This window comes from Cololabis saira, chromosome 21 (genome assembly GCF_033807715.1).
Source record: "Cololabis saira isolate AMF1-May2022 chromosome 21, fColSai1.1, whole genome shotgun sequence".
In the NCBI taxonomy this organism is placed as follows: Eukaryota; Metazoa; Chordata; class Actinopteri; order Beloniformes; family Belonidae; genus Cololabis; species Cololabis saira.
The window spans coordinates 25652556-25668149 of NC_084607.1; the positions used below are offsets into that span (position 1 = coordinate 25652556).

The 15594-nt window shown below is 38.7% G+C and overlaps 2 protein-coding genes across 2 annotated transcripts; one reads left to right on the top strand and one right to left on the bottom strand.

Annotated features, from left to right (window-relative positions):
* Window positions 1-1575: 1575 nt before the first annotated feature.
* On the bottom strand, window positions 1576-3252 carry LOC133422024 (solute carrier family 2, facilitated glucose transporter member 6-like). Its single transcript, XM_061711887.1, has 3 exons — window positions 3130-3252; window positions 1903-1999; window positions 1576-1825 (listed from the first exon to the last, which is right to left on the bottom strand). The coding sequence occupies exons 1-3, from the start codon at window positions 3195-3197 to the stop codon at window positions 1595-1597; spliced, it is 396 nt and encodes a 131-aa protein (XP_061567871.1). The 5' UTR covers window positions 3198-3252; the 3' UTR covers window positions 1576-1594.
* A 4078-nt stretch (window positions 3253-7330) lies between these two features.
* Window positions 7331-15000, top strand: ndufab1b (NADH:ubiquinone oxidoreductase subunit AB1b). The gene is made up of 5 exons (XM_061711886.1): window positions 7331-7532; window positions 11740-11859; window positions 12146-12233; window positions 14558-14672; window positions 14752-15000. Exons 1-4 carry the CDS (start codon window positions 7365-7367, stop codon window positions 14647-14649), a joined length of 468 nt encoding a protein of 155 aa, XP_061567870.1. The 5' UTR covers window positions 7331-7364; the 3' UTR covers window positions 14650-14672; window positions 14752-15000.
* The last annotated feature ends 594 nt before the right edge of the window (window positions 15001-15594 follow it).

Sequence of the window (15594 nt, forward strand, 5' to 3'; positions counted from 1 at the left end):
GAGAGAAAGAGAAAACAGGTGGGCAATACTAAGTACCCTTTTACTGCTTTCATAGGATTTAAGATGGTAAGTGGGACCCAGTTTCTACTAATGAACTTAATGAACGGATCATCAATAACTGGAGCTCTATAAAACAGAAGATACAGGTGACCATTCTGGTGTGTGTTAACACAATGCCAAGAGAGACATAAGCAAGGATTTCAGAGAAAACAATTGTTACTGCACATCAATCTGGAACAGATTTTAAATCCATTTCCACACAGTTATGTGAGCATGTGTCAGTAGGAAGGCACTTTTGTTGATTGTTTCCTTTTTGCAAGCTGTCTTATTTTTAAAAGCGGTATCTCTATCACTGTCCCATGCCACCCATCCCCTGCCTGTGTTTCTGAAGCAAAAGAAGCTGATTCTTTAGGGTTTTCTTGACATGATTTGTATCATCTGAACCAGTTTGTTTACTTTTTGATGACGTATTCAGATCTTTCTCTTTAAGATCACTTCTCTTTTCTGTTTTATCACTAGCCTATAGCTGACGAGTGCTATATATGCTGTGATGTACATATATGTAGTTTATTAATTTGTATACAGGAGGTGTTTTTCACATTAATGATGGAAATGTTATTATCAGAACTGTGTTGCTGTTTAGAGAGCATCTGTAGATAACCTAATTCTCAGAAGTATTTCTTCTAGTTGGAGAAACCTAAAACACCTCCCCAGGTAGGTGTCCAGTAAGAATCCAAACCAGATGCCGGAACCACAGCAACTAGATGCCCCTGTGGAGAAGGGGTGACTACTCCTCACCCAATGTCAAAAGGAGAGTCCTGCAAATATGCAAAGAAAATTAATCTCAGCTGCTTCTACCTGCCATCATGTTCTTCCAGTTTGCAGGAGTCATATTTCAAATAACAGAGTTTTGTTATTTCTCAAATTTTCACAGGGATGTATGCACTGATGGCCAGTGTCAAGCATTCAGGTCTTTCACTCTCAGCCATTCTTCTTTAGGTGTTGGATAGATTCTGTGGATCATTGTACATCAAAGATGTGAGACCCAGGCCTTTGACTGTGCTGAATTTGTGGTACTCTGCACCTCCACAAAGGTTACAGATTTTTCTCTAAAATTCACCTTTTTTTGTTTTAATTTACTTCCAGGGAAAATACCGGCAAAAGATTGTCTTTTTGCTCATATGTGGCGCCCCCAGGTGGTTGAGAGCAATACCTGTGGCGGCGGGACCCATCGCTCCGCGGGTCCCGTAGCCTCTGCCTCCCGGCCTGCCGGCTGCGGCGCCACCAGCGCTTCCAGCGCCGCGAGCTGCTGCTCACCCTGGCCCTGGAGCAGGACTGCCAGGTCCCCCAGGGCATGGGCCAGCGCTTCCAGGGCCCGCTCCGTGCCTCCCTCCTCCATCCTGTCGGGCCCCACGTTGGGCGCCAGTGTAGCAGGGCATGTGCTATGGGGGCCTGCCCGACAGGACAGAGAGGACACGGAGTTTTCGTGCACAACCACTTTATTTGAAATCACACAGAACACGTGCTTCAGCTCCTTCACAGCAGCAGCACCTTCTCCCAGCAGCAGAACCCCCAGCTCCTGTGCAGCCCCGCCTTATGAAGGCAGGCAGGGTGGAGAGGCTGATGGGACACAGCTGTGACCCATCAACCTGAGTGGCTGCTGCTCCTCCACCCTGCCACAAACCCCAAGTGTCAGTTTATGCAGAAGTGTCAGCATGCACCCACCAAGGACATAGAGCGTCAGGGTCCCAAACACAGCTGTGATCTGCGGGCAGGAGCCAAGAGCCCCCCTAACCTTTTTGTGGGAGATCTCCGAGATGTAAACCTGTGGCATTAAAAAAACACAGTTATGGGAGCCTGAACCAGACAAAAGGCTCTACATGTACAATGTAAGGAACCCACTGGAATGGATGCTGCAGTCATCCCTCCAGCAACGCCGGTGAGGAAACAGCCCAGATGGAGCATCCACAAGTCCACGGCTCCTCCCATCAGCATGTACCTGAGACACACAAAGTCGTGTGTTAAAACAAACAACTTGGTTGTAAGATAGTAGTTTGGATTCAAAGTATTTGTAATGGACAACCCTTGGAAACGAAAAGTTAGGACTGTGTGTGAAACCTATACACACATTGAAAAAATATATAGATGTAGCAGAGTAAAAACACAGATCCTGACAAAGGTACTGGCAGCCTTCACAACTCTTGGGCTGCTTAAAGTTCAGCAACAATGAAAACGTGTTCTCGCAGCCATCTAGAGGCCTTGTCCTTGTGACTGCTAGTAATTGCAGCCACTTTACCCTTGCTCCTTTATTTTCATTGCATTCAAGATTGTAAGAGCCATTTCTGCAATGACAAACTGGAACTCTTTCCAAAGTTTTGCAATTTGTTTTTTTATCCCCTTTCAAAAGTTGTATCGTCCTTTGCCTTTGCGCATGTTGTCATCAGTGTGATGGGGGAAAAAAAAGTTTTCCCATACTTGAAGAAATCAAAACTGCTGAGAACCTCAGGATATAGCCTTGGCCGACTACAGGTGCAGACTACTACTCTGCCCAAAGATTAGCGGTGGGAACACCAATGTTTTCTCTACTAAAATGAATCCTCTACGCTTTAATATCAGTACGCTCCTCTGTTTCATTGTCATTCTGCATCGAGACGCCTGATGTATGTTCTGACCCTTTTGCATGCAACTGTTTAATTAAATCTACCAAAATCTGGATTATCTCTCAAATCTTATTCTTGGTAACTCAGATACTCCGTTTTCCAGTTATTCACCTAGTTGGAAAGAACATGTTAAAGAGGTCTAGTGGGTTGTGCAACAGTGAGATGTACAGAGAAGACCCAAATGCAGGAGATCTAGAGGCAGCAGAAGTAAAAGAAAATAAAAAAATACTTTAATAATAAATTTTAATAATTGCTATTATAACTACTTATTACCTGTGATTATTACCACAGGTAATAAAACAAAAATAAGCCCCGGGAAAAGATCCTAATGGCAAAGAAGAGCACAAGACCACAACAGGATAACGCAACAAACTTCTCTCACTGATTTTCTTTTCATTGTCAGTGGTCATTCATTCCAGCATTGATTTAGTGTCAAGACAGCATGGACTTTATTAATGTTGAGACCAACCCAATCGCCGATGGCACTGCAGACATCATGATGCTCAGCTTGCGTCCAATCAGATCATTGAGCAGCATGGCGACCAGCCCGCCAGCCACGGCGCCAAGAGAGAAGATGGATCCAAACCACGCAGCCTGCTCAGTGTCCATCCTGAGCCGAAGGTCGGCGTCGGGACTTTGGAACTTTGGGAGGACGGGAGACGAGTAGACCAAAGAGTAGCCGAAGTTATAGTTCCCCAGGACTGCTGAGAATACGGCCAGGAACAGTCTGGAGTTACTGATCTAAGAGAAGATGTTCATTTTCATTCTTCATTTTTATTCTACTTCACTCCTGTTCTATTTGAGATTTTCAACGTCTTGCTGCTCAGTTGTCCTGCAATTGCCCCTCGGGGATGAATAAAGTTTTCTGAATCTGAATCTGAATCTGAATGAAGATGTCAAAAATGTAGTTGGAGAGAAACTGAAGAGGAGGATAAAAGGGAAAAAGAGCAGCGGCAAAGCAGGGAGGGTATCCTTGGGTGTGGGTGTGGATGTGATGCGTGAGCTCGGGAGAAGCAGCAGACATGAGAATCAGCTGGTTTTCAGCACTAATAATAATAATAATAATAATAATAATAATAATAATAGATTTTATTTGGAGCCTTTCTGAGCACCCAAGGACACCTTGTCACGGTTTCCTAGTGTAGGATAGGTTTTTTACTTGATAAATCCCTTCCCTGTCTTTCCAGATCCTGCCACCCTCATCAGCCAGACATCCTCTCATTCCCTTCACCTGTGCTTCCCCGGCCCAGCTCCACACCTGGTTTCCATCTTCATCAGTTCCCCTTATATACCGGCCCATTTCCACCTTCCGGTTTGCCAGATTGTCTAGACTCTAGATTCTTTCCTAGCTTTCAAGCGCCACTCATTCTGTCTGTTCCTGCCTGCCTGCGACGTTGCCTGATGCCCGGTTCTTGGATTTTTGCCTGCCCCTTTGGATTTGTTTGTCTGATCTGCCTGTCTGCCCGCTTTGACCCCTGCCTGCCTTTGACCCGATTAAAGCCTCTTGGACTCTGATTCTGCTTGGTGTTGTGCATTTGGGTTCTCTGTCCTTTTGAGCCGTGACACACCTTACAAAAAACATAGAAAAAACGAATAAAATACAACAGGAAATAAAATAGAATACAAAAAATTTAGACTGGATATGCAAGTCTGAACAGATGGGTCTTGAGATGCGAGATTTGAATTGTCCAATGGAGTCAATCTGACGGATGCAGGGGGGGAGAGAGTTCCAGAGTCCGGGTGCAGAGCAGCTGAAGGCTCTGCCACCCATAGTGGCCAGTTTAAATTTGGGTACAGACAGGAGAGCAGCTGAGCAGGAGCGTAAAGCACGGGTGGGGGTGTACGGGGGGAGAAGGTTATGGAGAGCTTTAAATGTGAGGAGAAGAACTTTATATTGGATGCGGTGATGGACAGGTAGCCAGTGGAGCTGGATGAGAATGGGGGTGTTTTGTACGGGTGGTGATTCTGGCAGCAGACTGCTTCCTCTTCTCTCGCTCAAACTGGGATTCAGCAACAGGAAGAAAAAAAAACACTTTTGAAGTGGTAACTTATTCTCATATCCTGAATTAATTAATAAGTATAATATGGAGGTATGGTGCTCCTTTATCGCCTTTATATGGCTTAGTGTTGATGGATTTCAGAAACACGGTAACTTCATAACCACTAGATCCTGCTACTTCTCCTCTAATGACAATAACAAATACTGAAATAAAGGATCTTTGTTTCGGAAGGAAATTTCTTCTGTGAACTGCACATTTAGAGCAGAGGTGTTGACATTTCTGGTAACCAGTGAGGTTAAATTCTGCCTTTAATTTCACACGGTTCACTTCATTTAGGATTCACTCAGTGATGCCCAGGCATCTTGTTCTGTGTAACTCAATGTTTTATTGTCTGTTCGCTACTCATTCAAAAATGAAAAATATTTTAAATAAAAAAATTAATTGAAAAATGTTAATACATTTTTTTTTTTACACCTTTCAATTATATCTACAGGATTTTCCAATGAGTTTTCTCCCCCCACCAAAAGAGCTATCTAAACAGTTATGTATTTATTTATTTTTCTTCCTGTTATGTCAATGTTTTTCTGACATCAGTTAAGGTTATTGGTGGGTCACATACTAACGTTTAGGTGGATACCACCATCTACTGTACTGGAGGCTCTTTGGGACTTGACGCTTTTTAATTATTTTTAATTTCTCAGTTGTCTCCTCCGTTTTGTCTCACTCCCTCATATTAAAACAAATGCCGGAAATACTTTGTTAATCTCATTATATGGCTAAACTATGGCTTATTTGTAGTCAACAATAAACAAATGCAGCTTTGTTTGTGCATTTGAAGTACTTGTGTGTAATAGCGCCGCCCAGTGGACAGCTGCTGTAATGACAGGTACGTTCTTTAGGAGTCGCTCCCAACATAGATATATATAAAGCCTTTATATACAGGACTGTCTCAGAAAATTAGAATATTGTGATTTTCTGTAATGCAATTACAAAAACAAAAATGTCATACATTCTGGATTCATTACAAATCAACTGAAATATCGCAAGCCTTTTATTATTTTAATATTGCTGATCATGGTTTACAGTTTAAGAAAACTCAAATATCCTATCTCAAAAAATTAGAATATTCTGGGAATCTTAATCTTAAACTGTAAGCCAAACTTTCTCACAATATTGTAATTTTCTGAGACAGTCCTGTATATATGGTTCCCAAGAGCGAATCATCGACACAATGAGAAACCCAGCTTCCTGTCAGTAATTTAGAGTCCTTTTTAAAGGACACTAATAATGTTTACAGGGATCCATATCAGGTCATCATTACTTCTGTGTTTGGTAGTGATTATATATTATTGTCATTTTGCCAATGTCAACTTCAAAACATCTGTCTTCCTTTCGTTAGTGGTTCCTTGTGATTAAAAAAGGTCGTGTAAATAAGAACCACTTAAATATTATGTTTTACCTTATTTAAATTACTGCATAGAGGTCTGGGGCAATACATATAAAAGTACTTTGGAACCAGTATTCATTCTCCAAAAAAGAGCTATCAGAATTATGCACAATGTCGGTTATCTCGAACACACCAATCCATTATTTATTAAATCCCAAATAATTAAATTGTTCGATATTGCAGAGTTAAGGACTGCACAAATAATATATAAAGACAGAAATAACTCTTTACCCGGACAAATACAGCAAATGTTTCAGGTAAGACAGGGGAGATATGAATTAAGGGAACCAATTAATTTTAAATTAAAGACATGTAGACCTACAAGCAAAACATTTTGCATTTCAAACAATGGAGTGAGGCTATGGAACAGTCTGAGTAAAGAGCTGAAACAATTTCCACTGTAATCTACAGGTTCAAAACCAAATTAAACCAAATTTTTGCCAAATACAGGGAAGAGGAGACATGAGGTAGTGATTGTGTGGGGATTCAGCATAATGTATAATGCATAATGGTGTATATATATATATATATATATATATATATATATATATATATATATATATATATATATATATATATATATATATATATATATATATATACATACATACATACATACATATATATATATATATATATATATATATATATATATATATATATATACATACATACATACATATATATATATACATATATATATATATATATATATATATATATATATATATACATATATATATATATATATATATATATATATATATATATATATACATACATATATATATACCAAATGTTGTATACGTATATTATTTATAATTGCTCTTGTATATCGTTTAATTATATCATCTATGTATAATGCTCAGGTATATTTATATTTATAATGCTCAGGTATAATATTGCAATAATATTTTTATAATGTAACAACAGGTATATTTTTTGAGAAAGTAAAGCTTGCCGTTATATTTATTTTTATTTTGTTAGGACCTCATAAGTTTTTTACTTCCTCCTACTCCTTTTCAGGCAACAAGGTTTATTTCCCTTTTATCTGTTTAATGACTGTTTATTTGGATGTTTTGTGTAATTGTTTTTCTTTTTTATTTAATATGCTCGAAAGAAAGATTTCAATCAATCAATCACGTTTAATTAAAGCGCCTCCCGTTCTGCGCATGCGTACCGCGGTGCCCTGGTTTCTTCTTCGCGTGTTTCTTCTTCTTCTTCTTCGTTCGTGCGGAGGCCAGTCAGTTCTCCGTCATGGCGGCTCGTGTCCTGCAGCAGTGCGTCCGCTCCCTGGCCCGGCCCTCGCTAAGGCTCAGCTCCGCCACCCTGGCGGTCCGAGCCGCGGCCCCGGCGGCTGCGCCCCGCCGACCCTTCTCCTTCGCCTTGGACAGCCGGAGGACGCGGCCCGCGGCTCCGAGCCGGGTGAGTGTCCGCGGCCTCCGCCGTGACCTACGACGTCTTTCAGCCCCCGCGGGGACAAGGGGCTGCGGGGAGACCCCGCCGGGTTAATGTACCGGGGTATCACTACATAAACCCTCATGTGGTGGCGCAGCGGCGGTCTCAGCGTGAGGACTCCCTGAAGGACACGAGACGCTGCGTCCTCGGGTTAGGGTTAGCAGCACTAGGAGTTAGCGGAGACTGCAGGGACTAAACTGTGTTCTACTCAGTTCTGTCTGGGAGTACCGGGACGCCTCAGCTCACAGCTCTGCTGCTCGGCCAGGTCTTTCTGGGGCTTTAAGAAATGATTCAGATTTGTTAAACCAAGGGAAGTGTCCTCTAAATGTGTTTAACAGATTAGATTCAGTCTCATTGGCCACGCTGACCGGTCACGTGACCGGACCGGAAGTGCTGAATATTATCTTTTTGGAAAGACATACAAGACGAAACAACACATTTTTAACAAACTAACACATTTTTAATCACAAATAAGGTTAAGGAGGTCTCCTACAAAATCATACATAAATATTATCCTGCTAGCCATTACATGCAGAAATTTAAAAAGGACATTAAAACAAATTGTTCCTTCTGTAATTTACATCCAGAAACAGTTGTTCATTTATTCTGGCTTTGCTCTCATTCGAAAAAACTATGGGCAGATATTAGCAAATTTATTATTGACTCTTTCACTATAGATTTTAATTTACATTGGGAAAATTTCCCTAAGAAAGAAGGAAAATGTTACTTTTTGATAAATCTGTTTTTATTTCTTGCCAAATTTCATATTCATAAGAGTAAATTTTCAAAGAAAACCCCTTGCTTTTGTTTTCCAGAAAGAAATGGAACTTTGTTTGTTATATGTATAATCTTCTTGAATAACAAACATCACCCCTGGCACATGTTCTGTATTTTATTTGTATACTGTTCTTGTATACTGTTTTGTGTTAATTCTTTTAAATAAAGTAAAAAAAAAAAAATCATCTTTGGAAAGACATACAAGACGAGTTTAATTTACGTCAGAATATTTAATTTAGACAGCAGTTCTGAAAGATAACGCCACCTTGCTTGTTAGGATGTAAATGAACTGCATTTGTGTAACGATTTTTGTTTTTAATGAATACATTAATTAATTTAATGAATTATTTAGGCCCCTGTTTACATGTAGCAAAAACAGTTGTGTTTTCATGCGTTTTGGCCGTTCGTTTACACAAAAACGAAGCTCAAAGTCACCAAAAACGATCATTTCTGAAAACTCCGGCCAAAGTGGAGATTTGCAAAAACTCCGTCTTCACGTTTGCTTGTAAACAGAGAGAAACTGACATTTAGGCTTCAGAACGTCACATTATGAGACAGAAACGTCACCACACTGCAAAAACTCTTAACAAGAATATTTGTCTTATTTCTAGTTAAAATGTTTCATTTTTAGTCAAAAAAATCTCATTACACTTAAAACAAGACTCATCACTGGAAAAAAGTGAAAATTTACTTGAAACAGGTGAAAATTGTCAAATAAGTTATTTATCTGGTAAAGACTCTTTAAGTGTAATGAGATTTTTTTGACTAAAAATGAGACATTTTAACTAGAAATAACACAAATATTCCTGGTAAGATTTTGAGTTTTTGCAGTGCACCATCATGTGTGCGACCTGTGTTTACAATTTGATTGGCCACCGTCAATGTTTTCTTGTATTTTACCTGTTTTATATTCTAACGTCACACTTAAAAGTAACTCCACTTCTCTGTCACTCCAAACAAAAGACTCCTGTTCATCTTGGAACTAACTGGAAGTTACTCATGTCATTTATTGACGTTTTTTTCCAGGATTCTGATTGGCTAGCATGACTTTATGCTTCTCGTTACACTGCCCCCTGTAGGTTTGGCTGCTCATAGCACCTTAACATAGGGGTGGGCGATATGACCTAAAATTAATATCACGGTATTTTTCATCTTTTGAACGGTGACGGTATAATATCACGGTATTTTTTGGTACGTTTTGGGAGGAGTAGCCTGTCCTGTCCCTTTATGTGAATAAGGTTAATATTTTTATGATATAATAAGTAAATGGTAGTATCCTTATCAAAAAGAGACATGGGAGAGTATTATGCATTCTCAACATATTTATTTGGCAAAAAACCTAAAGATCTTACATATATATACATATATATATATACATATATATATATATATATATATATATATATATATATATATATATATATATAATATTATATTATACTTATTTTTATTATATTATATTTTGTAAACCTGTCTTAAAATGTAATACTGGACCTCGGTTGGGCTGGTTGGACAGCGGGTGGTGGAAAATTTCCCTTAATTTTAAATCCAAAACTTGACAGGTTTATGCCATGAGTATTCATATACAGTAATCCCTTGTTTTTCGAGAGGGTTACGTTCCAAAAAGAACCCGTGATAAGTGATATTCACATAGTAGCAACCCTTTTTTTTTTTTTTTTACAATTATTATACAAAGCTTCAAATTGCGGAGTTCAGCACCGCCTCGCACGTATTCCACTGCTCTTCTGAGCCTGCTGCAACCCGACTCGCGCTGCAGCGTCTTTTTCTTCTAAAGCCCGCGGTACAGGTGTGTTTTTTCGAGAGAAGAACATGGTTATGGGTATTTTTTTGTCACTCTTTTTTTCTTCTGGGCAAAAATATTCTTTTAAACCGACATTCATTAATTTTTTCTCCATCTTGAAGTCGGTGATTCGTATTCCAGCAGGTTGAAACAGCGCTCTGCGCTCTGGTGCTGTCAAAGACCCGCCCAGCTCCACTTCTGATTGGCTAGTGTTAGTTTGGTTGAGCCAGAGCTGCTTTCCTCTCATTCCATTGGTAGACGAACTCGGTTGACTCCAACTTTTTTTTCTCTCTCAAACCTTTTTTTTTTTTTTTTTTTTTTTTAAAGCAGTCAAACTCGCACGCCGAAAAAAAAAACTCTGTACGCCGGAGATCCGGCACGGTGCCGGAATACTTTAAGCCCTGCATTTCTTACTACTCTTGTCGTAAGGTGTAGCAGCAGTACACGATGCCTGCATTGAAAGCTGTTTAGTCTTGGGACGTGCTCCGCTGGTGTTGCTCAGCAGCACCAGCGGAGCAGCGGTCCCAGTGGGACCAGCTGCTGGTCCCACTTGCGCTCGTTTTGGCCCGGGTTGCCTCTTCATATTCACGGGCGTGCGTGTTTTTTAAGTGATGAAACAGGTTGCTTGTGTTTCAACCTCTTGCTGTCACAACACGGCAGCAAACCTTGCATATCACCGACGTTTTTAATGCCTTATTTAGGCTTATTATTTTATAATTGATTTATTACGGTATTGACGGTATTGCAAAATCCATGTCGTGGCGCAGTGTCACACCGGTGATGACTATGACACCGGTGTACCGCCCACCCCTACCTTAACAGCGTATTTATGCGGGTTTGTGTAAATTATATTTTTCAAAACGTAGAGGGGGAAATATCCGTTTTTGTAAATACCCAGCTATGTGTAAACGTGGCCTTACACTAGGGCTGCGCGAAAAGTCATATTTCGATATTTTCTAGCTGAATGGCGATACTCGATATATATCGATATTTTTTCTGTGACATAATTGGGGTTTTCCCCAAAGCATTATAGCATAGCATCTCTGTTAGCTTCATTTTTTTCTGAGGCAAACCCTTAAAAAAACAGTCAGTTTTAATACAAATACCGGTATCCCTTTCCTGCTTAACAATTAGATTAAAATACACTGTGCAATTAATACAATGTAGACAGTAACAGGCAGACTTTTCCACTGAGGTTGACAGTTGTGCAAATAACAAAACATTTGTGCAAATCTCAAATAAAACATTCAAGTTAATTTGTCACAAAATAAGCTATATCAAAATCATAAAAAAAAGTTATATCGATATAAACGGTATTGTCTCGTACCATATCGCGTTTGACAATATATCGACATATATTAAAATCTTGATATATCGCCCAGCCCTACCTTACACTCGGTTTTTTTATACATGGTATCCATCCATAGACACACTGATCCCTTTCAAGTTCCTACTTCATCACTATAGCTGTGACACTCTTCAGCAACAACTCGATTAGTTTGTAGCCGCGGGATGCAAAACAAACACCTAAAGCACATTTATGGACTGGACTCTTTTTGAAAAAATGATTTTCCCATCCTTCATCTTTCTCTCTAGATCTCCTCGGTGGGGGTTTTGTGTCGACAGTATGGGGACCTGCCCCCCCTCACCCTAGAAAACATCAAAGACCGCGTCATGTATGTACTGAAGCTCTATGACAAGATCAACCCAGAGAAGGTGAGAATAAGCAGCAGAAACTGTCAAACCTGCAGATCAGATCAGTTTTTTCTTGACAAAAAGTGAGGGGTTTAAAAGTGCTAACATGTAAAATAAGTCAAAGAACTTTTTCTTGCCTATATACATTTAGGAGTACCCTATTAAGCTGTATTTCAAGAAAGTGGATGAGTAAATTCAGGGTTCGCTGATTATTTGAACAGAAACAGTTCATGATGCTGAAGCAAAACTGATCTATTTGTATATAAAATCTGGTGTCTAACTAGTTTTTTTTCTGCTTGCCCAACAGCTGCAGACAAGCTCCCACTTCATGAAAGATTTGGGTTTGGACAGCTTGGACCAAGTGGAGATCATAATGGCCATGGAAGATGAATTTGGTGAGAGCCAACATGCAAACCTTCGTATTCAGCTGATCGTTTTTACGCTGGGAAGTATTTGCAGCTGTTGGGGGTTAAATTATCATGATCTATTCCTGTTTTCCAGAGTATAAGTAAATAACGTTTTACAATATTTGTCCAACAGATGCTTACTGAAATGCATTAGGTAAAATATTTATATTATCATTATTAATAATAATACATCTTATTTATAGGTGCCTTACAGAAACAATCAATTATACAAATAACAAAAGAGCAATGGATTAAAACATTATCGTTCTATAAAAATGAAAAATTTAAATAATAAAACAGTTACATGCAACTTTAAATGCAAGTATTAGAAATGAAACCTCTTTAAATAACTAGCAGCTCTAGTTCTCCACTCAGCTTCCATCAAAATATCTATAACGTTTTTAGACTAGAAAAAGAGCAGTAATTGAGCTGTGATAAAGTAATTGGAGATGGTGATTTTTAGTTTTGTTTCACCCAGGACATTCATGTGGATAAATTAAAGACAATTCAATCAGATTTCCTTTTATTAGTCTCATAATGGGGAAAAACAAAATGTATACTCTTAAATTTAAGGTTAGTTAGTTATATATAGACAACCTCAGATGAATAACACAGAACTTCATAACAATTTAACAAGAACCCAGTCAAAAAGCAGTGATTGATCAATCATCAGCAACTGTAATCACCACCATAAAAGATGATGGTTTAGATGTTTCAGGTTGATTGTAATACAATGCCTGGAAGGAAAGATATCAGCAATGAACTTAGAGAATCACTTATTGCTGCATAACAGTTTGGGAAGGGTTTTAAAATAATTTCCAAACAATTTAAATTACATTTTTCTATAGAACGTAGGGTTATTGACAAATAGAAAACATTCAAAAAAAGTTGCCAGTCTTCTGCAATGTTCAGAAATTGCAAAAAAAAATTGAAAAGAGTCAGAACACTTCCACAATGAGAGACTGACAATGTCACATAGACAAATAATGACTAAATTTTACTGCTCTGAAAGGTGCTTCTGCAAACTAATGATTAACTGGAGTTAGTTTTCCACACACTGCTTTTGCATGTAGCTTTAATTTATTTTGTTAAATGAGTGCCGGTGTTGTTTTGAGTTTGGAGGAAAAAAAGCTATCGGATCCCATTTGCTATCGTGATAGATCAGACCCACATCTAGAAAGATGCAGAGGCTAAAACGATCCATAGGGCCTTCACATCTAAGGTGGCACCTTTCCACGCAGGTGGTTAGCGCTACGACCAGTCGTAGAAAAGAGTAAATCATAATTTTTCCGTGGCCTCTTGGTAAAACGGCAAATACATCTACCTTGCAAAGAAAAGATTTAGCTGTTGTCTTCTGTTCCATTTATGACTCCCGTTACTAAAGGCGATTCAAACGGCCGTTAATGTTCAACTACATGCAGATTACATTGGCACTCTGCCGTCATCGCGCCCAGAGACTCGCTACAAGGAAAGAGTGATTTGATTGGCTCTCCATGACTTGGACATAGTTATTGAGCGCTAACGGATAGTACCTCAATGTACCTGTAAAGCTAATTTAAAATTTCTTGCAGTATGTCTAAATTTATAGGCATGTCTTGTCCTAAATCCAGAATTGGTTCTTGGTGAACTTAAAGTAGCATGTATTTTCTGTGAGGAGTTTAACCATATGCGCAAATGCATTTTTATGATGGCTTGTTAGTTCTGGAAAAAAAATCTGTATGCAAGTGGCGTCTCTACCTTGTGTACTTAATCCCATAATACAGTGGGTCAGTGAAAGCAGTCACGAGGCTGAGTTCAGGTAATACCCAGGTGTAACGGCTTTTTTATTTTTGATGACATTCTGCATAACTCCTGATGTACCAGTAGGCAGCACATACTGTTGTACAAGTGGATTAATAAGTGACCCCAGTTTGCTCCAGTATGAAAACCTGGACACTGCAGGTTTTTCTTTTTATGGACTCTTGATCTTTTAGGATTTTCATTGTCACTAGTTAAGTTACCCAATTTTAAGTAATTTGTATCAAAGTTCGGGGTTACCGCTAAATACCTCACGTATTTTTGCACATGTAAATATTATCAGTTTTTTTGTGTTTACTATTTTTTCTCTTGTACATTGCCAATTTTTCTACATTTTATATTGCTCTTTTTTTTTTTTAATGTAGCTATTTATTGGTTTTCTATTTTAATTTTTTTTGTATAAACTGTTGAGCGTGTGGGTGTTTGGCTGTTGCACGATTTAATTTCTCCTCTGGGAGATCAATAAAGTCTTCTATTCTATCGGCCTCTGATGAGTTTACTTGTTTCTTTTGCAGGCTTTGAGATCCCAGACGCAGAAGCAGAGAAGTTGATGAGTCCAGAGGAGGTTGTACAGTACATCGCAAACAAGAAAGATGTTTATGAATAATCTGTTCTGTAGCTCAGAAGCAGGTAAGTCAGTCAGGTGTCCTCTCATATGATAAATAGTCCTTTTTTTTTTGGCATTTAATGTTTTTATTGTCTCCCACAGGATACCCCACCCTCACACAAGAAGGTTCTGGCAGAGCAGATGAGCGCCAGACTTCCCACTTAAACCCCATGAGCTCTTCTGTCCAGCGTGGCGACATCTTCAGCACCTGCTGTGTCTTGTGTTAGACTGTATTTAAATGAACATGTTCTCGGGAGCTTGGAGATATCAGTTTGGATTTTTTTTTTCCTCCCCTTCTGGCTCCAGCCTGTGGTTGTTTAATTTCTCATGATCAATAAAAGATACACATTATGATTGTGTGTTCAAGTCTTTGACACAAACATGTTAAATTGTCAGTTCAAAAATAAAGGTCTTGCTGTTGAATTTAGCAGAAGTCATTCTTAAAGCTTTTCACAGAGAGACGGGCTCACGTAACTGCAGCAAAATTTACAATTAAAAATTAAACTAAAACAGGAAAATTACAGGACTGTCAGAAAATTATGTGATAAAATTCTTTATTTTCTGTAATGCAATTTAAAAAAAAAAAAAAAAAAAGTCACATTCTGGATTTATTACAAATCAACTGAAATATTGCAAGCCTTTTATTTTAATATTGCTGATTATGGCTTACAGTTTAAGATTCCCAGAATATTCAAATTTTTTGATAGGATGAGTTTTCTTAAGCTGTAAACCATGATCAGCAATATTAAAATAAAAGGCTTGCAATATTTCAGTTGATTTGTAATGAATCCAGAATGTATGACGTTTTTGTAATTGCATTACAGAAAATCACAATATTCAAAATTTCTGAGACAGTCCTGTATATAAAGGCTTTATATATATATATACGGTATGTTGGGAACGACTCCTAAAGAACGTACCTGTTATTACAGCAGCTGTCCACTG